General features: G+C 32.1%; 1 protein-coding gene across 3 annotated transcripts in view; it reads left to right on the plus strand.

The window, feature by feature from the left end:
- The window catches only part of LOC103568270 (uncharacterized), a 113009-nt gene that overhangs the window by 71745 nt on the left and 13427 nt on the right, over positions 1 to 27837 (plus strand). For all 3 annotated transcript variants that reach the window (XM_008545064.3, XM_008545073.3, XM_008545082.3), the window contains 3 exons: positions 6750 to 6869; positions 12694 to 12829; positions 24717 to 27173. In XM_008545064.3, the coding sequence (XP_008543286.1) occupies positions 6750 to 6869; positions 12694 to 12829; positions 24717 to 27173 (2713 nt within the window). The remainder of the gene's footprint in view (positions 1 to 6749; positions 6870 to 12693; positions 12830 to 24716; positions 27174 to 27837) is intronic.

Consider the following 27837-nt stretch of genomic DNA (forward strand, 5'->3'; position numbering starts at 1 on the left):
ACAGGAAATTGAGACGAACTTTGAATATTTCATGTAAAAATTTTGATTAAGAACATATATTTACTTACTTCAGACTAATCAAAATCATTGTGTTTTTTTTTCTTATGAAAATTTTGCCTCAAGCATATCTGGATATATCGTAGCCTCTAGGACCGGAAATAGAATCCTGCGTAATGTCCCGTGAGATATTAATAGTCGTAACTTTGCTAACTCAATTTTATATTTCCGTTTTCTCAGTTTAACTTCTAGCAGGTATATATAACAATCAACTCAAGTGAAAGGGTTTTACTCAAGTTTCCTACCGAAAATCGACAGGATAATGAGCTAAGGAAAGTTGCATAAATTATTCAAATTTAAGATACATAAAAATTTTCGAAAACTTGAAGTTTTAAACTAAAGTTTAAAGTTTTATTTTTATTTAATAAATGACCTGAGTTTTTCTTATGGTAACTGTGATAATAGAAAAGTTGCATTTTCAATGCGAAAGAGTAAATACGTAAAACAGCAAAATCAGAAGGTAAAATGCCTATAGGAAAGAATGACAGATAACAAAAACGAGAAATTCAATGTCGGGGGTGAAATCCTGATGTAGCCGTGAGCTATACATTGTCGCACTACCAGTGATTACGGGTCTTTTCTGTACAGCTAGACATATAGTAGCATTTTCATCATGCAGTTGTTGTCGAATGCCTTTTTCTCCAACGCATTCGCATGTCATATTTTTAGTCAAACACAACTTTTACGTCTGCCTATTTTTTTCGCTTCTATGCCTTCTTCTTCAATATGATTTATTATATAAAATATCTATTGTATAATTTACATTTTTGAATTAAAAGTGATCACTCGTTCAAAAAAAATCTAGTCATCGTATCCATAATTATGAAAAATAAATAAATTTTCTTATTTAATTGGAAATTTTTGATAGAAATGGAGACATAATTTCTTTTGTTTCGTACAAAAGAGAGTTTCTAAGACTAAATAGAAATCTCGTCATACTAAATTATCTGTTGATACTAATTCCACGATGATACCGCAACCACATCCTTGCTAATGGAGACAAGAGAGAGTCTCATACTCCACGGAGTTTCGCTCCGTTTAACGAAAGACAAGTAGTAGTAGTCACACATAGATGGCTGTTGGTTCTCAGGGAATCACTAAGACGACTTAGACGAAAGTAGGAATTCCCTTGACTTTGTACCCTTTCTTCATCGGGTGGAACTGTGCGCCTCGTTTTCCGAACCACAGCTAGAGAGAGACAAAGTTTGCGTACGAGTAACTTCTAAAATCAATTAGCAGTCCTTAAAGCAGGAGGAGAATCCTGAGATAGGATGGATATAGAAATGAGAAGCGAATTGCGATGACTTAGAGAACTTGCGAGAGCTACAGTGCACCCTGTTCTTTATAGTACTAGGGGTGATAAGCACCACTCGGCGTTTATCTCAATAGTAAAGCCGATGGAACAATCACAGAATTTCCGCGATAGTTTCTCTTCTGCGTACATGCACAGCTCGTACTTGCATCTTGGTTTCCATTTTCTCTTACTTATGTAGATGATTGAGTTAGAGAGCTTTTGTTTTAAAAAATTTAACAAATCGACACTTCTTTTCCATTTATTTGAATTTGGCTTCGGGCTATATATTGATTTTAATTTTCCCTGAGGATGGAAATTTATGACTGGTTATGACTACATAGATTTGTAAATAATCGATTTTCAAATACAATATGAGTTCTGTTTAATATTTCTTGAAATGTACTTCATGTGATATTCTCTTTTTCAATCATGGAACCGGGAAAAACTACGCAGAATAAGGCTTTAGACATTTCAATTAAAGAAAATTGATTTTATTTAAAAAGTCGGTATCATAAATATCCATCGAAGGTAATTCAAGCTGAAATTTCCGTTTCTATGTGTAATGATGCATAAGGGGATAGATAAGACTCTTGTACTAACCGTTGAAAGGGAATGGCTAAAAGTTTTAACGAGCTGTTGTCTGTTAAGACGTCACGACCAGTCCAAATACTATCGACTTGGACGAAAAACATACAATAAGACATCCATCTCACAACCAGAACATCTTGAGAAAGTTTCGAGATCTTATAACTTGTCTATGGCACTTGGTATAATTGAGCGTCATGAAATAAATATTTGAAGCTGCAGCATTTTGATGAATTTTTTTTATTTTGGCAATATCATCTTAGAGGATGACATAATAATATGTAAAACAGAAAATTCATTGTCGAATGGCTTTGTCTCGATAAATGAACAAGTGGTAATCAGAGAACAAGGGGTAAGAAACAATCCATACATTTGAATTAACTAGATATTAGCTTCGATTTTTTTTTTCGAAAAAAAGTGATTAATAATTTTGTCACGTTGTCATTTAGTTTGTTTTATTTTTCTTCTTTTAACTTAAAAATATAAAATATATTAGTTTATCATTTTTATGTGTTATATTCAATCATTCCTTTGAAATAATTTTTTAAAATTTTCCCGCTCTAAAGTGCAGTATAGCCTCAATCCAACGTGATAATATTTTATTTTTTAAAAAATGAAAAAACAAAAATAAATCTTGATAAAGAACATAAGAGGGTGCGCTTGTGCATTTTTCTTTTTATATCTTTATCTTATACTTTTTAGGCCACGTCACCGTAGCTCAAAGGAACCCCTGCTGTCAGTTTTTCCCTGTAGTTCTTTGCTTAAGCGACAATATACAGAATATTTTTTATCCTAAGTATTAAAATTACGCATTTTTTAAAAAGATTAAATAAAAAAAAACCATTTTCATAATAATTCCATCTATAAATTACCAAAGAAATTTAAATTTGAATTTTCTTTTTCTCCTTTAAAAAAAAATCGACAATAGTACGAAAAGTTTATAAGGATTCGTGAAAGAATCAAATAAGACAAAATTTCGAAAACGATGTTAAATTTTTCGGGGTGAGTAAAGGTCCATGTTTAAACTACATGTTCCTAAAAGTTTAACGTATTTATCCCCAACTACTTGAAACTCTTGAAAAAGTGAAGGAGCCTTTTCGTAGCTGCTGAAAAAAGAACAAACGAAAAGTTTTCTCTTACCTTTTTTAAATCTTATTCTGTTCGTTATTTCTCAATTATTTGTAACAGAGATCAAAGAGATTATCAAATTATAATTAAAATCATATAAAATTTTTTTTAGGCTCACATCAAAAGCAACATTGCGATTTTTATTAATTGCCCGAACATAAAAATGAAAGAACAATTTTTGCTAATATAGAATTTTAATTAACTTGTTGCTAAGAGTGACTATGATTTCAGTATTAGTTGAGTATTAAGTGCTACTGTCATTCCAGATGGTTGACTCTTCAACGATTTCTCAACACATTTAGGGAGCAACCCTCGTCATTTCGGGATTGTTCGCTACGATTTTAGGTAGTTAATTATGCCATCGATAATCGGATACTACAAAGTTTGCAGTAATTGTTAGGAAGTTTGAAATACAACCAAGTTTTAAGGCTTTCTTATAGGAAAATTTCGACAAATATTTAGCTACGGAAAAGAGTTTTGTCATCATAACAAAAGATTTTGTTGTGTTGGCAAACATGATTAGCTTACGGTAATAAATCAATTTGTTATGACATCAAATAAACTTGTATCCTAAGAAGTAGATTTGTTATGAACACATTATATTTATTATAACAATGTCGTCATATTTAAAACCAAACCTTTGTTACTATAAGGAATTTTAGGTTATGATTACAAAAATTTTCGTCACTTCTACAAAGTATTTGCTCTTTGAAAAAATCAATTTTTGACGTAACACACCAGTTTTGTTACAGTTACAAACTATAGCTTACCCGCGTCAAAAAATCTGATCTGTTTTAAATCAAATAAAAATTTTAAGTTACTTCTATCAAATTTTACTTTTTATTTGTATTTAACGATTCAGACTTGTTTTCAATAGTTTTTAGGTTTCAGTCGCCTCTAGATCAAAATCAGACTTTTCTCATAATATATAGCCTTCTTTTATTTTTATCCAGACCAAAATCATACTTTTACTGCCTATTATTTCTAATAGTCTGTTTTTGATCAACTTTAGATCAAAAACGTCTTGAAATTTGATAAAAATTTGAAGACAGACCAATCGGTTTAAATACAATCTACAATTCGCTAGCATTACAAATACCTTGAAATCATAATTAATACTTTGTTATCCGTTAAGTAAGGCAGAACTTTGTTACCGTAAGTTATCTTGTATTAACAAAAGTTTTTCCATGTAGCCTTGAAATATTTTAATCTTAAAGCTTTTGATAGTAATATATTCTCTTTCATAACGAGCATCCCAAAAATTTAGCTAAGCCATTACAAACATTCCTAGCATACTTGAGGGGTAAATACATCATACAGAAAGGGAAAAGTGATCACAGCTATACATTATATTGCATAGTAATCTGGTCAGACTATATTCCACGAAGCTTTTACCATAAATCGAAAATGCCTAGTGTAAAGCTTGAGTATTCCAACCAATATACAGGGATTCTCTAGTTTAATTGGAGATTACCAGAACATGTACACTAACTACAGCTGACTTGGATTCAGAGAAGCTTTAGCTGTTAAAAAAAATCAAAGGTGAAACAAAAGTAAAAAAATTAAACCTGGGGTAGTACAGTTTGTGATGTTAAAAGTATGGGCATCCTCATGGGGCGCGTTTCCGATTTATTCAAACCACCAAATACTTGGAGCCCATAAAGAGAATGAATGGGATTGTGGTGGTTGCACCAATGCTCAGGGTTGCTTTAGGGGTTCATGAAATACGCACGACCACCCTCTACTTCGGCCGCGACTTGTCTGCATTTCTCTCTATCCTCTCGCGAATATTCTACCTTCGTCCTTTACCTTTCCCTTCGCTTACACTCCCATATTCTCTCTCATCGAGAACAGTCAACTCCTAGTATTGCACGTTTTACACCCACTACTCTCGCTCTTATTCTCATCTCTCATCTCTCTTCGTTGCTTGGCCCTACTCTAACTCTACAGGGTGGCCAGCAATATTACCATGAATTTCCATAGCTTGGGCTTCTCTTCGTGTTCAGAACATATTGCAGTGCTTTGATTTATGCGAAATATTTGCTAAATATTCTGTTTAATCTCAGCCATTCGGAGTCCATGCGAATAAACGACTGACGTTCTTTCATGATGACAATGATGGGCAGACATCTGGACTAAAGCTTTTCCTGTACTTCTAGACACTATCTAACTTCTATTGTATCGCATCAAATTTCGAGGTATTGCTCGAAAATGTCATGAAATATTTTAAAATATCGACGTTTCTCACAAAATATAATATTTCAAACAAAGGATGTCATTAGTTACAGAATCTGATCACTGAAGTCTCGTTTCTGCAGCAAAACTAAACAGAAGACAGCATAGATCGAAATTAGTCCTTTATAAAAAAAAAATAATCTTCGTACTAGTATTCAGTTTAACCCATTTTAGTGTAACCAAAAAAGTGTAGAGATTATTTAACGTGAGTGAATTAGTTGAAAAAATAATTTGATCATGGAGTTCGCGCTTGTGGTTGCAATACAAATTTCGGTGGAAATGTACCAAAAAGGGAATTGTTCAATAACGAACACAACATTGAATTTTATGTTATTTATTCACACATGAATGGATCACAAACAGTACAGATGTCATTGACCGTTCTCAGATCGTAATTCCATGGCCTAGTTTGCATTTGGCTTCCTCGTTACCGAGCTTGCATTAAGTCTCAAATTACATCTGCGTTTACTATAGCAGATATTACGACAATAAATGGGAAAAACCAACAGTATTCTCAAACAGTCGCATTCAAGAAAATCCAAATATTCCATCCAAATAATCATACTTATTGTCTTGATTTAGTAACTTTGCGGATTATGTTGAACTAACTTTGAGATGATTTTAAACAATAGCTCCCTGTCTGTTTATCTAATAGTTTAGTAATTCCATTTATGTACATATGAATTAACTATTTGAATGAAATCTGAATACAGAAACATTGTTACCAAATATGTATATAACAGTTATTTAATGTACATTTGTATTCATTTGGGTTTAATGTCTAACACACTTAAACTCATATATATTCTGAATGATACTCCACCGACTTATCTAACTCATCACCTTTTTCTCTTATTCGATATCGCTCCAGCCCTTCTTCCTGTTCCGGGAATATTTTTTTCTACTCTCCTTTCATTTCCCACTTCACATATTCATATGGCACTCTTTGCTTACAATAAATGCGAACCATTTGCATATAGGGTCTCAAAGTGGGATAAAATCTACGTTGATGCCTGTGCAACTCGTCTACTTTTACTCCCCTTTTGCGCCTCCATCACCCACGTTTTTCCTATCATACCATTCGCACAGTATACCAACTAGACTGTAAACTGGCAGGCTTGGGCACTTCTCATCCTCTGTATACAGTCCGACGTATGATAAGCCGCCCTCGGGAATCCCCGATTGTCTCGATTTATATGAGTTTATACTTAGGTGTATTCACAATATACATTTGGATTTTAGAGAGAACAAAATCGTAAAAACGCTTCGATAAATCGGCTTTTATATTGATAAAAAAAAAATTTTACTGACGGACTCACTCAGCAATTTTTCAAGCTGTTGCACTACTTTTAAATCCAATACTTGAATTGTGCTTAGTTTTTTTTTTTTTTTTTTTTTTTTTTTTTGAGAAAAATAATAATGACTATATTGCTGTTTATTTATGTTTTAGATATCGCTTTGTGACGACTATAGTCTTCCGGTTGATTTTGTAAATAAGCAACGTCCTGGAAGTGGTACAGGAATAACATCAACTGTACAATGGGCCTTACCAAGTCCCAGTATTGAAAACGTAAGTTTATATTTCCATATATACTTTATTTACATTCAAAAATATCAAATTTCAAAAAATTTTTTATTTTTATTTTGTGAAAAAATTAATTTACACATTAATTTTATGGCTATCTGTGAAATGTTGACAGAATCATCTCAAAAATGAAATTTTTTTTTACCGGCAGCTGAAAATTTTTTTTTTACTTTGAATATCATTAAAAAAAAGATTTAGTGTATTTTAGTCCTTGAAAATTTAGTATTTCCTTAATTACCCCGTTTTGTCCCTTCCCCCCTCTCCATCCCTATATATTAATCAATAGGTATGATTATTAAATATTGTATATTATACAAAAACTTTTAAGGAAGGAAACGATGTATAACAATAGTGAAGCCTGATAGAAATTGTCAACAATAAATTTACGAAAGTACTAAATACCCTTAGGCTACACATAGTTATAGATATTACCAAAACATGAATGCGTTGTTAGAAAAATCGGCAACTGGAGAACGAAAAATTTGTGATTGCTTGCGGATAAATTTTTTTCCCTTGATTTCCGGAATGATTCTGATCTCAGACGCGACGTATCGACGTTTTCTCCGGAATCGGGTATGCGGGAGAAATATAATTATGAGGGTGACAAAATACCCTTGGGACATTGGGCGTAGGATAAAATACGAGAGGGGAAAAAGGGTGGTAACCGTGGCATTGGTGTTGATGGTAGTGGTGAAACCGGTGACTTCCGGCGTTGCTTATAATTGCTGTGGCACTCAGTACTGGGTACTCGGGCCAGCCCCAGGTTAAGCGCTAACTGTTTCTTCTGAAATATAGCACGATGTCTAGCCTATATACTGCCCTCGACCATTAAAAACGAGACAGCCGCCCTCACAAAACACTTAGCCCGCATAATGTCCATGATTTCATGGGTCTTCTTATTTTATTTGATATAAATATATACATACATACTCACACTTTTACCAATTTTTTAATTATTAATGCCCCAAGAGAATTATATAATAAATTTTACTCTACAATCGTAAGTAAATTACAGCCAGGATGAATAATTCTCTTCTGTTCCTAAGTATTGTTCGGTTATTGAGTGGAAAGTATTCAATTTCGAGTAATTGTTTAATAAACAAACAAACAAACAAAAATTTTAATTTTTATTCTTTTCGTATTTCTTTTCTTTTTTGTCTTGGATTACTTTCAATTGCACAGTATATTTAAAATATATGTTTTTATAAAAACAATTCAAATATTAGTACAGTGCCTGAATGATATTAGACTTGAAAAGAGAAAAAAAAAACAAGGGTGGACTTAAAGTAATTTTTCTGAACTATACAAAAGTAATTTTCGAGAATGACTATAATTTATAGAAATAATTCTGAGTTATCTAGACGAAGAAAACTAATAATTGATGAATAAAAAACTAAAATTCAAATGAAATCTTAGTTATTGTTCTCTTAGAAAGTTTATTTTTATTTTTTTTCATCATGAGGATCTCGAAACTTACCCACCAGCGTATTAAACGTATTACTGGGCTCAAGGGTAGAAAAAAAGCCGTTATGACTGGGACTTTGACGCCTATTTAATACTTTATAGTTATATTGCGAGCGCGAGTTTACCAAGCGCAGCGTACATTTATCATTTTTAACAAAAGGCTTAAGTGTAGGCAACTTAGACGACAGTAAATGTAAAGAAAGACTTGGTAAAGTATGAGGGGGAAAACGTGCAAGCTGTTGGAAGCCTCACGGAGCTTTTACAGAAAGATCTTGAACCTGGGAAAATAAGGTAAAGCGTAAGGAGCTATAGCTCTTTAACAGAGAGCGAATGGGAAAGTATTATTCCGTTTCTCTTGATTTCTCTTTCATTCCCAACTGTGCGATCAATTAAATTACTTAGAGAATCTTCGGAAATTATTAATGAGGGAACTGGAAGACTGGCTCTTAAGATCAGTATTATTTATTAATGCAAAATATTTATTTTCTTGCATAATTTCATTTTATATGATCTCAATATCTTTTATATTTTAGTAAATTATACCGAAAAAAAAACCGGGGTAAGTCCACGCTATCTCGTTATCAAATTTAACCCCGAAAACGGAGTTAAAAGTTTTCCCAGTGTTAAAAAAAGTTGTTTTATTTTTCAAGTATCAAAAGTCGCATTGTATTCAAATATGGGAAACAAATTTTCATAACTAAAGTCTCTTTGGGGTGTAGATCAGCAAGAAAAATAAAATAAAATCATTGATGATTAATTAATAATCTTCACATCAATTATAACCTTATGAAAACCATTAAAGTTATGATAAAAACAATACTGATATAGTTCTTAAATATTTAATTTGAGAAGTGATCAAAAATTTATGCAACTTATTCAGTTTTATAAAAGAGACATTTCTTATTTTAGGGTAATAAAGTTGTTTTCATTTCAATTACCGATAATTTCGTAATTTTACTGAAATATTATTCGTATTTTTTTTTCTATTTCGTGGATCTTTAACACATATTCACACCCTCATATTTTGATGTAAGTTAATTCACTTCGAATGTACACCATTTTAACATCACTAAGTAACACTGTCACCGGTGTGAGTAAATTTTAACACCATTTTTTTAGAGTGTAGTGAAAATATAATTATAATGTGAAAAGGCATTATTAATTTTCAGAAAATACTACTAGATTATTAAAGTTCTATAGCGCAAGATATAACAGTTAGAATATTTTCTATTGTCTTTTAAGCATTATTCACTTTAATGACTTTCAAAATAATTCAAAGCAATTTATAAAATTCTTTATGAAATAACTCTACTGGTAACCCATTTAACTTCATTATTTCAACATTATGATTTCTTTCCTTAATGAATTTACGTCAGCAGCTCTGCGCCAAATGTAAAATTATCAATATTTGTTTACACGATAATCCAAATATGTATGCGCAGTAAAGTTGTGCTATTATGGATACCAATAATAAGCGTTCAACAATTATAATGCAGTGGCAGAGTAATCGGCTTAGGGTCCTCTGAATGAATCGATGGGAATTATAGTCAGTCTGTGAATATTCAACCCCTCTTGGCCGACTGGAATCGAGAGGGCTTCAGTTTTACTGTTCGTTTACAGATTTACACAACGCGCAAGTGGAATAACTCGTTATTTCATAATTTAATAAACTTCATTTTTCATCGTAGGCTCATTAAATTTTTACTTTTTTTTGTTACTACCGCAAATAATTAACTACTTAATCACAATTCCACTGTAATTCTATTTAATGATCCGAAATGAATTGTATAATTATTTGATCTTTTGATTCGTAGATTTTTATGTTTTTTTAATATTGCATTTAGTCACCTCTTCTTTTTTTTATACAAAATTTAACGTATGAATGAACGCTACACTGTGAAAAATTCCCATTAAATTTTACTATGGGTGCATTGTAACCCCGGACCATAAGAAAACTGATACAAAATTTACAAGTGTCCCATAGTAAACGTATGCGCATAGGTCCCAATTGTGTCGTCTGCGCACACCGTTTACTATGGGATACTTGTAAATTTTGTACCAGTTTTCTTATGGTCCTGTGTTACAATACGCCCATAGTAAAATTTGTTGGAAATTTTTCACAGTGTACTAAAAGTTAAAAGTATCCAAAACTAGCCCTAAAGTCAAAAACGGTACCTTCACACTATTTTTTCAGTGGCTACGAAGAGTTTCGATTTGATAACCACTAAAATAAAAAAAATCACTATAGACCTAATTTCGAAATCACAATTTCTAAAAATATTTCCTTTCATGCAGATGTCAACGTTACGTAGCAGCATAATAAAGTTATTCTATACTTCAATGTTATTTAAAAAATCTATTATTATGGTTCACATTGTTGACTATCAATCATAAAAATCATAAATTTACAAATGAAGATAAAATATGATTTATCTGTATGTCATTAAACTTGAAATAACTTTTAAGAAAAAAAATATTTGAAAAGCAATATTTCAACCAATCATTGTCAATATAGCCTTGAGGGTAGGTATAACTTTGACAGAATAAGAGACGAGAATTCCAATTTTGTGTTCTCCCAATTTAAGATTACTTGTCTTTCTTATTATCTTTTTCTCATTCTCTCTTTTTCTCATTCAACTTTCCACTATATTCTTTTACTCTTTTTTCCGTCTCCCGATATCTTCAGTAGCTCATAACAGAATAGTCTATAGTCGACCATTGATTTTACGTTTCGTTTGAGAAATCACGTATCACCCTCATCCAGAGTATTATTGTTACTACTATGGTTATCGTCCATTGGAAATATTTATTTCAACAAGTTTCCCGAACCCTAGGCTGGTTATGCTAAAAAAATTTCACATTTAATCGCCAAATTTTCCCGCTTGTTTTTTTTTTGCACTTTCTGTGCAAACACTTCTCTACTAGAACTCAATAGGTTCCTTTAGTGATCAAATTTTTATCACTAGTCCACCACAAAATGTCTACTGACTTATCTATGAAGCGTTACGGTAACCAAATCTTAAGAAGAGAAAGAAAAATTGCTAATAAAAATAAAAAAAAATGGAAGGAATTTAATGGAACAATTAACACTTTGATCAAATTAGCAGCTTCTGAGCAATAAATGAAATGATTTGAAACGTGAGGCTAGTCTCTGATCGTAAATTGTAAAGAAGCTGCCGAAAATTAGTACCTCGAATCATTACTCGAAAAAACTAATTGACATGCCGGATGTAATGAAAATTAAATAAATAAATAGCTGGGTAAAGTAAGAAATATATGAACAAACAATGATGAAAATATTTTATTGTTGTCATAATAAAAGTCTGCATGAGGTAAAAGGATGATAAATGGCGAATGTAGGGTTACTATTAAGGGTTTGTTTTTCCTATAACTGACAATCGTTTCGGAAAAAAAAAAAAAAAAAAAAAAACAATGTTTACCCTTCAGTCCAAATAGAAGGTATATTATCCACAATTGGCGATCCTTGAGACGAAAACAGCGCTGCATGGCGGATACTGTATACGAAAATGAAGGCAGAGCAGTATGGAGGGAGAGGGAATTAAGGGAAACAAGGAAACTCGAGCAATAACCCTTGCTTGATATCGTTCTCTAAGGGATAAAGTCGACCTAAGCACGATCCCAAATACTGGACTTTGTTGGCAATTTGTAATATTATAACTGTTCTTGAGACTATACTGATAATTCATTGTGACCACACTAATTTCATTTGAAAACATTTATTGTATGGTTAATTTAACGGTTATTTCAATTAATTAACACTACTGTATCGAATCAAATGAAAATATTAAATGAATTTACTCATTTTTTACGATCGAAATTGCCTATTTTTAGCCAATTGCACAAACCAAAATTTTTTGTTACATTGAGACATTTTTATGACAAAATATTTTCAAAAATTTAAAATTATGTCCAATTTTGACAAGTTAATCAAGTGATTTTGACAGTCAGAAAAAATTTTCATTCAATTTATTCAAAAATTATATATGTGGACATAATTTATGAAGAAAAAATATATGACTAAAATTGCAGAACATTACGGATGAAGTTGAAGCTAGTGGCCGTAAAAAGTAGCGGCCACGCAAAAAATTGCTGGCCGCTACCTTCAGCTTCTTCATTACGGAAATACTGCAGCATATTTGAAGAGAAAAATTTTTAACGTGGGAAGAAAAAGAATAAATCCCTCCTAATTTCGAATTTTAACGAGAATGCATTCTAACACTTTTTTAAAAATGATTTACTATGCAATTAGTTTTACCATTTTAAAAATGATTTTTGTTCAACAGTAAAACGTGTTCTTGTGATTAATTATTCTAAAACTTTTCAGGCGGAAATAGAAGTAATTGAACAGTACAGTGATCCACGGGACAGCAAAAGTCGGGCTTACGTCGAACCAGGGGCTGAAACATCCCTAGCAGTTACATACAGCAAAATAAATCGCGACTACTGTCGACCCTATACAGGTAAGCTTTGTTTAGGATTTTGTGTTATCGAGGTTATGTAAATAACTATAGAATATTTCGGTGATGTATCAGATATTTATGAATTGAAAAAAAATTTGTAAACATATAAACAAAATACAATCACCGAAAACATGATTGAATACACAGCACAATATTGAAGGGTAAAATATTTTAAATTTAAATGAAATGACATGTAATACACGAGAGGCTCAAGTTTTTATAACATTGGCAATTCGGTCGGGTTTTTGCATGTCGGGATTGCTTGAGTCCTTATACAACTTGAAAAACTTTTTTCGTCCTGTATATACTTCACAGTATACCTCATTTTCGTGTGATAAAAACTCTATCCTTTTCTGCTGCCCTTAAAAATCTATATAAGAACAGACAAGAGCGTGCAATAAAAGTTCAAGTTTAATTTTAGCAACCCTGGATCGTTTCATTCGTGACTTTCTTGTGTCTGTACAAAACCACCTTTAATCTATACAACCGCTTTCACATACAATAAAGCAAAAGTAGTAATTTAAAATTTTTGTTTAAGTATAAACTTTTATACTCTATATAATATTTATTTTAACTCACGTAAAAAAAAAAAAAAAGGAGGTTCCGAATTAATTTGAAAACTTTAAATTACATATATTCAGTACAAAGATGATAAATAGTTTATTTGAAATGTATTCGTGTTCTGTCTTAAAGTCAAGTATGTAGATTTCCGGGGTGTTATCAAGCCTAAGTAAACATTTCTCACATTTGCATTCTTCCTATATATTCATAGTTGCTAAACCTTTAAGTTCCGATCCTTGAAAAGATAATCTTTTCAAATTCGTGGATATATGCTCTCATAAATTTTGCAAATATAATGTAAATCAAACAAAATTTACATCTTTTCATTTTGATGTCAAAAAGACAATTTCAAAGTCAAAATTTGATTATTATTTTTTTTCTTATAAAATTTTATCATAATCCCGCATTATATTCAAAAAAGTCAGGAGTAAATACGGATTTTATTTCAATTCAAATTTTCTCTGTTTCTTTAAGCTCTGGAGTTTTTAAAAAAATTGCTCCACTTAAGAAGTGAATAGGAGTTTTTTTTCGGAGTGACGTAGATTTTATTTTAATCCGCATCTACTGATCCGGAGTTTTAATGTTAAAATGAATTTCACTTCGAAAGGATTAAATAAATAAAAAATCATCCGCTCCACATTCGCTACGTATTTAATCCGCGTTCACTTCACAATTTTTTCTAAGTGTGTCCTCGATCCTTCCTTTTGTAATTAGTGATTTTAATTAAATATGAATATTAAAGAGTTTTTCATAACATTAAAAATTTTAATATCATAAACCGTAATTACGAAAATATTTTAATTAATTACTTTTAAAAAAAATTCTAAGACTCATTTACTCATGAATTAATTCATAGAAAATTGTCTGCAGAAAATATAAATATTCCATAAAAATTTCATAGAAAATATTAAATTATCATCAAACGTTTTGAACGCCCAAAAAAATCGAAACCTGTAAACTAAAAGATTTATATATTTATTTAAAAATATAAGCAAATATCTAAAAGCAACATGATATCAAAGTGTCTGGACGTTTTTCGACCACTTCCGGTGAACAGTATCCATCGGTCGGGTAGTCTCATGTACGCTTCGATCGTTTAAACTTTTTGAACTCGAGCTTTTGTGCAGCCAACGTTACTTGCTAGTGACACCACGTTCACCGTACACCCAACTCTAGTTCCCCGCTTTCCCATATTATGTCGCGTGATATTTAATTAAATTCCCCAACCACCAAAATTTTCAGTGCTCATCCCTTCTATCGTTTGGTCCATAGGGTCTGCAAAGTTTCAAGGGTTTTCCTCTTCTGAGCAGCCCTCGGGACTTATTAACCAGTAATATTATGGATTTTTCGTGCTTTTCTTTGTCATTTAACAATCGTTAATTTAATAAAATTTCCATTTAATGGTATATAAATCGATCTCAACAATAATATTTAGCTTGATATAAAAAGTTTGTTCCCCTTATTACTGAATGTCTTTTATTTCTTGATAAAAGGTATTGTTTTGCATCTGAAACAAGACACACTATTTCGTAAAAGGCTTCCCTTTTTTTCTTGTTTTAGCTTTTTTGTGTAGGCTTCTGACTCTTTTCCCTCATCCTAAACTACCCCATTTCAATTAATACTACTAGGTGACTTCTACCTCGTTTCGTCTCCCCGAACAGTTATCGTCGGCAGCTCGTTGCGTCCTATGCAAATGACATGCTGTCCGTTCGCCCGTAGTTTCCTGCAATGATGCCTAGGGTCGACACTCCCTGTCCTGAAACTTTGAAACGAAATGGTGAGAGTACAGTGACTTTACTGCTTTTGTTAGACATATAATTCCGGACATATACTAGCATACATTTTATATACAATATACTCACTCTCTCACAATATTTCTCTACATTATACATCATGCTTAACTAATTGCTTGTCTGTTAAGTCACTCGAAAACTCTTTAACTACCATATTAATTATACTTCTTGTGTAAATAAAGTTTATATTGGTGGTAAAAAATTTATAAAATGATATTTTTATTTTCATTAAGTTAGAAATTACTTATACTAACTTTGAGTTTCAAGAATATATAGAGTGACAATGAGAAGTTTCATAGATTCTTAAAGAACAATTTACTTTGGTGGCAGGTTTACTATGCCACAAGTTCCAGTAGAGCTTTTAAAGTTTCGCGAATTTACTTGAGAGATGAATAGTTAACCGAATAGCAGACGTCATCTTTTCATCCTTTTCACTTCTCTTTGTTCTACACCCCTATCCTATTACTACTTTGTGATCTTATTCGCGCACAAAGTGTCGTACACATTCGGTAGTAGTGATTTTTTCTTCTTTTGTCTTCTACTTACATGCAAATCTCCATCTTTTATAGAAACGTCAACAGCATGATGAGTTTGTGTAAATTGAAGATGTCATATTTGATAAAACATTTTATAAAAATTACATGGAGAAATTATTCTCGTGAAATTCTCTAGTGTCATAGTAATGCCGGACCATGTTCGCTTCCTGCCGGAAATTTACATGTTTTTTGATATACCTGAAAATCGCAACGTTTTTTCGTGAAAAAAAAAAAATACATGTATTGCATTGCATGTTTTTGCAAAAATGAAATGAAAAGAAAAAAAACAAGATCTAGATTTCTAAAGTGTTTCGCACGTTAGCCGAAAATTGTAGTCACTCTCAATTATTCCTTAAGTCACCTTTCAGTAGCCAAATCACAAATTTTTTCATTTCATTGCGTGAAAAACGTTCCAATCTTCAGATACATGTTTTTTGCACCAATTTTCAAAAACAGTGAAACCTTAACTTACAATTAATCTTTTCACTGGACAATTTATATATAAATTGTGAAAAAGATTCTGAACCTGTCAGAAATCATCGAATTTAATGTTATTTATAATATTTAAAGTTTTGATTTGGATAAATTATATTTTTTAATTATTAAGTCACTTAAATTGAATTTTGGAATAAAATATCTATTGCTAGAGAATTTTCAAAATTATTTTTTAACCCCGACTTTATTTGAGTTACTGTTACTACACAAAGCAGATTATCAGTTCAAATAAACTAGCTTTTATATCCGACAACTGCGACAGTTTAAAATCTATTGAAAATAACGACGATCATGACCAAGTTTATCAGTAGTGATTTATTTGAATATAAACCGTGATATAAATATCTCAAAAGTGTAATTTTATTGATTTGAACTGCAGTAACACTTGAATTTAAATTCAAATTTTAATAATGAATGTAATGAAGATCTTATTAGAGTAGAGCAGTATTTACACCTCATATGAATTAATTAGTTTAGTACGCGAAGCATGAACATTAGTATACTAGTTGTCAGAGTATATACTTCAGCACATGCATATACTCTGATAATTCTGACTAGATCTGAATAACAATTTTTGCAAAAAAAATGTAGACAACTGTCAGAAATATTTCGCTCGGAAAAATATTCTCCGCGGAAACGGAAATGAGTTAGCGCGCAAGAAATATGGAGCTCCACGGATATTGGATGTGAGCTTGAGATCTCTCTTGATACTTTAATGGAAAATAATGTTGGCGTACGAAATCAGTTTTAGTTCCATGTTAACTTAGAGGTTGAAGTTTAGAATCGGGATGTGTTACTTTTTGAATTTATTATCGCTTTCATACGTTTACTCTCTACTTGACGATGATGCTTTTATGATTAATTTTATATTCTGCGAAGCTTGATACGATGTAATGCCAGTCAAAAATATTGACTTTTATCCCATCAGTATTCAACGATAGAATGCCTAACAATTGAACATGCTCAATGGCTGTTGAAGTTTCAATCAACTTTAATGAGCACTTGAAGCCATGATGAATACAAAATAGTCTTTAAAATATTAAAATTATTTCTTTTAAAATAAAAATTAATATATACATCAAATAATAAACATTGCGTAATTTTGAATTATGATTTGTTATGATTTAAATTCAAATTGAATTTTTCTTTCTGTTTAGCATTTTAATATATTATTGAACATTCAATGAATATCAATTGATATAAGAAACATTTTTTTTTACTCGAAAGTCAATTCAGACTATAGTTTAAAATTTGAATTTTTCCATTTCAATGGTCGAATCTGCTCTTAAAAAAAACCTCTTTCATTAACCCCATGCGCTTCTGAATATCCTTAGTAGCTTAGGTAAGAACTAGTAGAGTAGAGTCGTTTTGTCCAGACAGATAACGAACTCATTGGTTGAGTCTCATCTGTCTTACCTAAGATGCCAGTGACAGCACAGATCGAAATGTTTACTGAAACAAGCGCCTTAACAAGCAATATCAGCGAAAAGCACGATCATGGACATCTATTCACGAGACCTGGCATTAACACATTGATGGAACTAATAAAAAATCAATAATACTTGTTAATTAACAAAGTAATTGACCTGAAAAAATTATTCTATTGTATTACAACTCAGTATAGAAGTGATTTCTCAAGGGAATAAAAAATTTTATATCATGTTTGTATAATTACCTGCTAGGGTCATTAAATTTTCTATTAATTAACATGCAGCATAAAGCTCTTTCGCAATAACTTCCTGCAGAAATGTTTTAACAACTTTTTTTATGTTATAATTATTTTTGATATTATAATTAAGATTTCTGTTTAATAGAGTAATTTTTTCAAGTGGAGATAGAAAAGGCGAGCAAAAAATATGTGATATAATTTTTATGAGAATCTTTTTGGCTTCAATCTTAAAATTATATTACTTGACGGCCGAAATTTAATTTAATTAATGTACTTATATAGTTTTCATTAATCACTATTTAAGAAAAGTAATAGTAGTACATATATTGAATTAATACCATAGAGATCCATGGATAACTATACAGGATTCCGTGGGGATAATTAACCATGTCGAGAACCCCAGGTAAGAACCCTTCAGAATATAAATAGAAGTTCATGGGAACTTATAGGAATTCATGAAAATTATTATATGGATTCTCGAATAAATTTTTATAATGATATAGAATATTATCAGGTAAACAAACTTCTATGGGTAAAATGGAGAACTTTAAAATTTTGATTGAAAAAGTATTTTTTTATTTTCAATTTCAATTTCAATTAAAATTGTGATTTACTACTTTGACAATTGTTTTTGAGCAATAACTTATACAAAATTATCTTTCTTTCTTTTGATAGAATTTTTTCTAAAATGTAGCGTGACTCAAATTTTTAAATAACGTCAATACCCAACTCATTATTATTATTAAAGCAAAATTTCGTCAAAAATTGTTTTTGATAAAATAATTATTTTTTTCACTGACAAATATAAAAAACCTCATTTTTTTCCCTACTTTTTATAAAATTATATTTCAATATTAATCAGTTACTAATTTTAAATATTAATCAGTTCTAATGTTAATTGTTCAATCACTAAAATTTTAAATGCAAATGTATCAATCTATATATATAAATAAATATATATGTTTATATATGTAATAGCCGGATATACAATCACAGGTATTGCAAAACAGAACTCTCGGGATTTGTCATGACAAATTTTGACGTTACTCCGGAGGCTACAACCCATCCGAGTTAAAATGAGGGACAAAGGGGTATCGCTGGTGTTCTGTGGTCATCGTTATAGATTTCAATTGAGTAGTGTCTACAGATAGGGAAGTGAATAATCCAAAGACCCTCGTTTACTGTCCATCCTATAAAATTGACAGGACCTCCCAGAACATCATACGATTCAGTATCCTACGACACTTAAGTATCAGAACATTGATTTTATTAGCATTAAAACCAATCGAAGCTTGTTCGCCCGCTTAACGAGCAACAAATTATTCCCGGGAGTTTCCGAAGCCGTTCTTAGTCTTTATTGAGTACCCGAGTTAAATTATGAGCAATGTAAAAGAGATAAAGATAGTGGGAGAAAGAACAAGAGTAGCAATCGTTAAGTAAGATAGCATTAATGGAATCAACACAAGAGAAAGCGAGATAAAAACGATTATATACAACGAGGGATACATCGCATACGTACGTGGCGTGAATACTGACCGTGATTATGTGAACCCCTAATGCATTCCATATGAAGCTACTAGATATAGTATTCTCATTCCTCTGACATTTCTACCATCTACAGTATTATCGGAATTCATTGTCAAATTGTTCATTGTTGTAATTACTAATTGTCTAAAGTCTTAAACAATTTGATTAATATTACATACAAAGCAAATTAATGGCAAACAAATATTAAATTGCATAATTTTGAGGGAAGAGGGAAAAAATAAGACACCTTACTTTTGTCAATGGAAATTTTAAATTAGTCACATTGCTTGGGCTGATTAGTTCGCTCCATTTTTTTTAAAAAACGTTGACTCAGCATTTTTGGGCAAAGAACACTTTTTTTACTTGACGAAATATTGTTTTTAGTTCATTTTGGAAAATGACGCGATTAGTTTGATAATAAACTAATAAAACTCTTGAGAAGACCGTCTTTCACTTTTCTCCCTTGTTTTAAAGTTTTAACTTCGATATAACATCAATAATCGTGTTAAATAATGAATCATTAAAAATTTTAAAGTACTAAGGAATTAATGTACCACCCGCTGTAAAAATTAAAAAGTTAATGCTTCTATCATTAAAAAGTTTAAATGTCATCCTTAATGTACTCTAACTTCAGATAATAACTGTCGAAAGCGCAGCTTTCTTAGCGTAAGATACTTAGGGGTAGTTAATGTGAAAGTAAATTAATCAAGAATATATAAAAATAAACGAATTAAGTATGATTATGAAGCGTACACGATTAGTTTAAATGAATTTACTGAAGTGAGTAATTTTTAGCAAGTAATTGCCACTTAAAAAAAATTTCAAAGGGCAAACAACCACCACAACCCTCTTGCGTCTTTTTAATTTAGCACTTGTCATCATTTGGAAGTTTTAAGTCTTGTGTCAGTGGGGTATACAAGCACTGCGCGCTTCTTGCTCAACTCATTCTCATTGACTTAAATCCCTAAAGATCCCGAGTACATAATCTGGGAGGAAAGAGGAAGATCAGAGAAAAACATGATTGTAATTTGGTTGTTTCAATCGCTCTTGCAACATAAAACAACCGGAGATCATAGAATACAAGAATTAATATTAAAGTCGGTTTATGTTCCCAAGTAGCACAGAGACAACTTTAAGATGTCATAAAGATGTCTTTTAAAATGACATGACAAATTTTATTTCGTCTCAAACCAATTTTTTTTAAATAAATACGACGTACAGATGTTGGTCTTAGTCCTAGAAAATCTGTGATTTTTTTTCCATTTTACAGAAGACATTGCAATTGAAAAATCGATCATTTAACAACTATTTGTAATTTGTTTTTTGTCGTCACTTGTGTCAAATCTTTAAAGCAAATATATTTTCGTTGACATAAATTTCTGATTTTGTCAAAATTTTGGTGTCTAATCGATAGGTCAAAAAGTGGCCTCAAAACTGCTATCTTATAGATGTTCCAAAGCTAAGTGTGTTACTTGGGTTTACATGTAGTTTAGATACAAAACATTACTTCCACAATCAGAATTCGCTTTCCAAACAAACAAACTTATACCTATTGGTTTCTTACATAAGTAAAGTTAGAACATTGAAACTTTATGCATAAGTCATTCCAGTTCATGTGTTCTTTCCCAGTTCAAGTTTATTTACTGAATAACAAACAGTGTTATCATATAAAAATATAATTAACAAAAAGAATCGGTGTAGGCATTGTTCTAGTTGATCGGACATTGGAATTCAATAGAGTCATATCTTTGCTTCATTTAATTAGCGATGTAATCATTTTATTTAGAATGGAATAAAATGGAGCCATAAGAGGATACGATTATTAAGCTTACAATTGGAGCAATTCAATATTATACAAACTACAAGCTTACTTTCAACTTATTCATGTACAATAGATAACATTTCTAAAGCAGTCAAGAACATGCTTATTGCAAAAAATAGCCGATCTAAAAAATTCTCATATATAGTTCAATAACGTACCGCAATAACTGAAATTGGCTTCAGCGTCGTTTAGGCTACCGGAAGACTTTCAAGATAATCTTTTCCTCAATGTGACAATACATTTCATGTGAGCGGTCTCAATGATCCTCGGTGGCCCGCCTGCTGAGAAATAGGTGGAGTACTTCAACCCCGAATTTTTTTATTCTTATCCAACTCTCTCTCTCTCTCTCTCGCTCTTTTTTTTTTCTTTCATTTTTTTCTCGGATTTTCAAGATTCACAGCCCACACATCCAATAGTCAGCCTACCCTCAGTTATGTTACGAGGACAATATCTAATAAAAAAGACGGGGATGAAACGAACTTAGAGCTTTAGCCTTTTGTGTAAAATCTTTTTGCAAAGAGCATTCATGTCTCTTTCGACTTTTCGTCATCCTACTTATTTTTGATTCAAATAAATGTAAGGTCGTCTGAAATTGTAGCTATATAATAATTTTATGTTAGGTTTTATCAAATATAAATAGAATTGCACATTTCTTATATTATTACCTTTTTTCTTTATTATAAAGGCAATTTTGTGAAAGTGCAGACTCACTTATTTTTTACTGACAATTATACAATTTTTTACGTAATGCGTTTGAATAAATTTTATACGCAACTACGTATCAGCAAATTTATATAACAATGTCTTTTATAAATAAAAACTGCGTATTCGATGTATAATATATCGTTTATGTATCAAAGTCATGTCTTGCGTGAAAATGGAATGATTGAAACTGTAGTAAAAACCAAAATGCTCAATGCGATTTCTTGGACAAACCAGTCATGACTCATGTATTGGCAGTGATTGTCAAACAAGCGATGTCGTTCAATATTCTCTAATAGATTCATTAGAGGGTTGCGCGTACTCTGGGAGTATTGCCAGGGTGAGAGTATGTTGAATCCCTGCCTGAGCACTTGAACTATCCAGCTCGTCAGTATATCCACCCCATGAGTGTAGGTATATCGTCCAAATCTGATTATCTATCGGTAATCAATATCCGAGCGATTCGGCGATTAGCACAGGCGTTAGGACAACTGGGCTGTTTCGCCTCGGACCACGTACCCTTTACATTAAATCGTTCCCTTTTAGGGATGGTGGAGTTCGGGTTGTGTGGTATCCCATCGGATTTCGTGCAGATCACGTAACCGAGCTGCTTAAAAATTCTTCATCATTAATGAAGACCGATAAAAGACTAATTCGGGCTTTACAAACCTTAATGTTAATCCTTTGGTCTTATGTATTTAAGCTATAAATTTTAAGTAATTTTGATAATTAGAATAGTAACCTCTACTACCTTAGTTGACACTAAAAATTTTTCGATTACAATAAACAATATTCAGAGATAGTACACAGAAAAAAAAAAGTTACGTTGAGTCAAGAAAATATTTTGGAAGATAAACATTTTTGAGAAATGAAAGTCAAGGTTTTCTTGAGCCAAAATAATTCTCTTTATTAAGGAAAATTCGTCTTGGTCAAAGGAAATTTCTACTTTATCCGAGAAAATTTAAGTTTTTTAGTCAAGACTTTTTTTTTTTTTTTTTTTTATGGTATAGAAACTGAAATATTATCCTCCCCATCTAGTATCTACTCTTTGTAAAGTATAATAATACAATTAGTTAAAATCTGAATACACAATATTTTAACGAAACAGCTGTTAATATAAATTTCTATACACAATTTTTTTTTTTTTTTTCGAACAAATACTTTTTTAAGGCATTTGCTTTCGTTCATAATTTTAAATTCATAAACGAGAACCTATTGAGCGCAGCTACCCCTCTTTACATCATAACTCTCGTTAAGATTGCGCACAGTCTGTGTAAAATTAAATTTGAATATTTCCTCAAATTTTTGAAAGCGAAAAATAGCAAATAATATTTAACTACTCAAATAAAATTAAAATAATTAAACAAATTATTTTGTAATTAAAAACTAAAAATTCACTGCCACATATTAATTTTCACTATGAATAAAAGAGTAAGCTGTATCAAAGTCTAGGTTAATTAAGACAGTATCTCTTTCAAAAGCTTCATTTTATAATGTATGTATAATTAGTATATTGCTAATGATAATTATATAAATTACTATAACATAATTAATTTGAATTTCACGCTAATGTAATATTATCAAGTTTTAAGCTCGTAGAATTTTAATTAATATTATTTTAAGTAGCTGCTGTTAATAATTAAAACAAATTTAATTATTAAGTTGATGATAGATTATAATTTATTTTTTGAGGTTAGAATTCACTCTATTATACTTTAAACCACACGGAAAAAATAAACTGTATTGAAAAACGACAAGTAAAATAATGATCATGTCTTGAAATTCATTCCGAAGGAGACTTTAATTTTATTGAAACTCTGGGTCGGAGTGAAATTAATCTAAAAAGAGTTCATTTTAGTATTGAAATTCTGGATTCGGGTAAATGTGGATTTTAATGGAACCCAGATAACTCCAAAATGACTTCGGTGAAAAACAAACTCTCGATTTCCTCTTTAAATAGAGTGATTTTTTTTAAACCTCGGGACTCCAAATGACGGAGTGAATTCGGATTGAAATAAAATTCGAAATTATTCCCAATTTTTTATAGTCTATGCAGGAAAAATTAATACTTGAACACTATAAATTTATGAGACATAAAATTTATCGTTTGAAATGTAAAAATTTTTGATAATGACACCCAGGTTCCGGGTTGTAACTTCAAACACTAATTTTAAAATTTTTTTTTCTGGACATTCTGATTTTTTGTTAAAGTGCTCAGTTCACTTTTTTCTTCTACTTACTACCCATAATTTCCAACGAAAGTTTACGAGAGACCTCTGGAGCAGTGTAGTACCTGTCACAAGCAGAAACATATGGTTTATGGAGTCTGTTAGGCAATTGAACAAAGAAAAACGGAGAAGTTATATTCGCTCTGAGCCCTTACAGAGCATAACACTCCATTATTTTCAGATCTTTTGTATATATAACTGCGAACTTAAAGATATTTACTATTCTGCAGCTTAGAATTTTGAATGATATTTAAATTCTGTTATAAATAATCAAGTATTTACAATCAATTTAAAGTATAGTAAAATGTTTGAACAAAAAACACCAGATTGTTTTTATTGAAATAAAAAAAAAAATTGAAATTGGTGCACGCGAAACTATTATCGTAAAAAGTGATTTTGCGTCATAATTCCATAGCGTTATGTACAAACATTTCCCTCTGTTATTCGACTTTTAATAGTAACTTTAGAATTTATTTTAACGCAGCAATTTAATTATGAAAAATTTTCATTTTATCGTTTTAATTTAATGAAAAATGTTATTTGTTTTATTACAGATCATTCAGTATCAGATTCTTCGATTAATGAAAATCTTACCGGTCGATCATCTCACCGACGTAAATCTAAAAGTCACTCACGAGCATCAACAGTAGGGAAAAATTCTTGCTTGAGTACTGAAAAATGTAATAGTACTAACGAAGGTGTCACAGTAGATTGTGTTGCTTTAGTCCATGTGCCCGATCAATCTCCAACGGAAGCTAATCAACCAGTCCGTCATCCTTCACCTTATTATTACGGTGATCTTTTCAAATTGCCCGAGCAACAATCCAAATCACAATTAAATAAATATCGGAAAAGTATAAGCCTTGATGTACCAGGGGAAAGATCAAGAACACCAGCATTGCCTAAAAGAAATTCTGTAGCTGGTGACGGAGGGTCAACTTATCTTACACCAAACGTTCAACAAAATCCAACTCAAGACTTGCAAAGTTCTGCAGAAAGTGAGCATGCAACTCAATCTAAAAGTAACGAGATACTCTCATCGTGCATTATTACGGAGTGGGATCACACTTTGATGCCTCCACATCGTCTCTTAAGTCATGATTTACCAACAACAGTGTGTCTGTGTGTTGGCTCACCCGATGAGGATGAGTTAGAGGGACCGGTAAAAATTGCGCGTCATCAAGTGCGCAAATTACGACGTACGCGTAGAATAGAATCACAACAACCGGTACTTGTTGAAAACGATTTCGACGGTGAAATTGAAAAACCTGGCGACGAAGCAGACAGTGAAGAAGAAGCTGCTGATGTTGAAGAAATTGAAGACGAAGAGATGGCTAGACAACGGCATTTATATGAAACAGCTTTCGATTGCAAGGTCAATCGATCCGATGATGACCTGGATGACGTTGACAGAGTCACCAATCATCCGGTATTACATGCGCAGATAAGACCAAATTTAAGTGGCTCTCAATCGAGAGCATGTTCTTCCACAGATGCATCCAAACATCAATTGCAAAATGTTCATTATGTCACAGCATCACAACAACCTGCTACCAAAGACAACCGACGCAAAGTTGTACTCCTTCGACCTAAACCAATACCGCATAGATTAAATAATCAACAAGACAATATGACAAGTTTGTCTCAAGACATCGAATCCCTCCAAATAAATTCAGGTGACGAAAAAACTTGTTCACCAAGACATCCTGCCCGAGAATATACGCCATCGCCTCCATCCACTGCACCGCTACCTGTTAAATTTCGTGGTAATAAAGATCACCTCTTGTTAAATATTCGCAGTGCTCCAAATTTACCCTCGCAGCCTGACCATCCGAGATTGAAAGATATAAGACTGCCGGTTAAATCATTAAGAGCCAAAGAGTCTCCGAAGAGCAATGAAGGCTGTATTTTAGAAATAAAGAGTCGACCTAAGAGTCTAGTTCAAGAAAACAACGAGTCAAATATTTGTAGGACAGATAAAGAAGTTATTTTAGAGTTTAAGGGCAGGCCAAAAGAAGACAGACAACGACCGAGAAGTTTGATCCGAGAAAGTAGACCTATTATGGAGTTTAAAGGTAGGCCGCATGAAGCGGAAGGTGATCTTCCTCGTCCTAAAAGAGAACTAGGGCTTATTGAATTCAAATTACGTCAGACTAGGCGCAGAATTGGGTACTCTAGCACTGAAAGTATGGCCACTAGCAGCAGCGGAGGTAGTATGGAGTCGTTAAGAAGTAGTACTAGTGAAGGCAATAGATCAACTAGTAGCTCAGAAAGTAGACACAGTACCAGTTTGAGTTCTCACAGTTCAGACAGCGGCAGCACAAACTGTTTCCATCATCACCATCATAACCATCAGCAACCTGTATCAGGTTTTCTGACGTATCATGCACCTAAACTTCATATTCTTTCACCAATCTCGGATAAATCATCTCAAGAACCAGTTTCCGAAACCTCAGACAACAATCGTAACAATAATTCACAAAAAGCTTCTCCTGAAGAAGCCACCACTGAAAAAGTTTCGATCAATACCAACACAAATACAAACACCAACACGTCAAATGTCGTATCTCCAACGGATACGTCATTCAAAAAACGGCGCACTCCACAAAATAAAAATTTAATAAATTTAGCAATGCAATCATCGTCTTCCGGCGATGCTGAGATTCAAGGATCGGATAGTGGAATTTCGATAGAATCTCGTGCTGGGATTAAATGTAAACCATTTGGATTTCATGTGATAAAATCGCAAATGGACAACATTAATTTGGTCGATAACGAACCAGATTTATCAGATTTACCGTTCGACATGCCAAAACTTCGTAGAAGACGGCTTCTTATGCAGCAGGATGCGACAACATCCGGTAGTGCAACTAGTGTTGATCTACGAGATCTTCCCTTTGATATGCCAAAACTTAGAAGAAGACTGAGATGTACACAAAGTACTGAATCCAGTGGGTCTCAAGCTTCTTCTAGTCTCTCCGTAAGGGATGTTGATTCACTTACTGTAATAGGCAAGTACTTTTTTTCTTAACTACTTTTTCTTGATAACTCGAACATAGCAATGCTTTTAAACAGCTGAGTAAATTGTAAATGCACAGAACACCAAAGTCAACCCATGTAACAATCTTGTTCAAAACTTGGGCAAGCCCAGTCTCAAGTTCGATAGACGTTAGTGTCTTTTCCTACCTATGTGTCTTGCTTCACATACTCGTGGCTGGATTTCAATAGAAAATTTAGTTATTAAAATTTAGACTATAGTTGAAAATTGTTGCGCATGGCTTGCTCAAGATCTGCGCAAGGCTCAAAACTGATCTTGAGTCTTGAGCAGATCTTGAGGAAACCATGCGTAAGTACCTGCCGTAACTGGTGCAAGAAATGCGCCAAGAACTTTCCAGCTGTACCGTATCTAAGATGTCTTCAATATTCTTGTGTACAATGCCTTTAGCAAGTCATGCACAAATCTTGATGACGATTTCTTGCTACATGATCTTGCGCAAGACTCATACGTAGAAAAAGACACTAGTGACTAGAGATTTTGCTCAAGGCACAGGCACCAGAATCTTGTGTTACTTGGAAACTAGTCAAATTTCATAAAATTTAAATATGATATTAAGATAGATGTCTTGAGTACATTTGTGAAAAATCAGAATTTTTAACCGGTTATGATGCGTATCG

The sequence above is a fragment of the Microplitis demolitor genome, chromosome 1 (assembly GCF_026212275.2).
Source record: "Microplitis demolitor isolate Queensland-Clemson2020A chromosome 1, iyMicDemo2.1a, whole genome shotgun sequence".
Classification (NCBI taxonomy): domain Eukaryota; kingdom Metazoa; phylum Arthropoda; class Insecta; order Hymenoptera; family Braconidae; genus Microplitis; species Microplitis demolitor.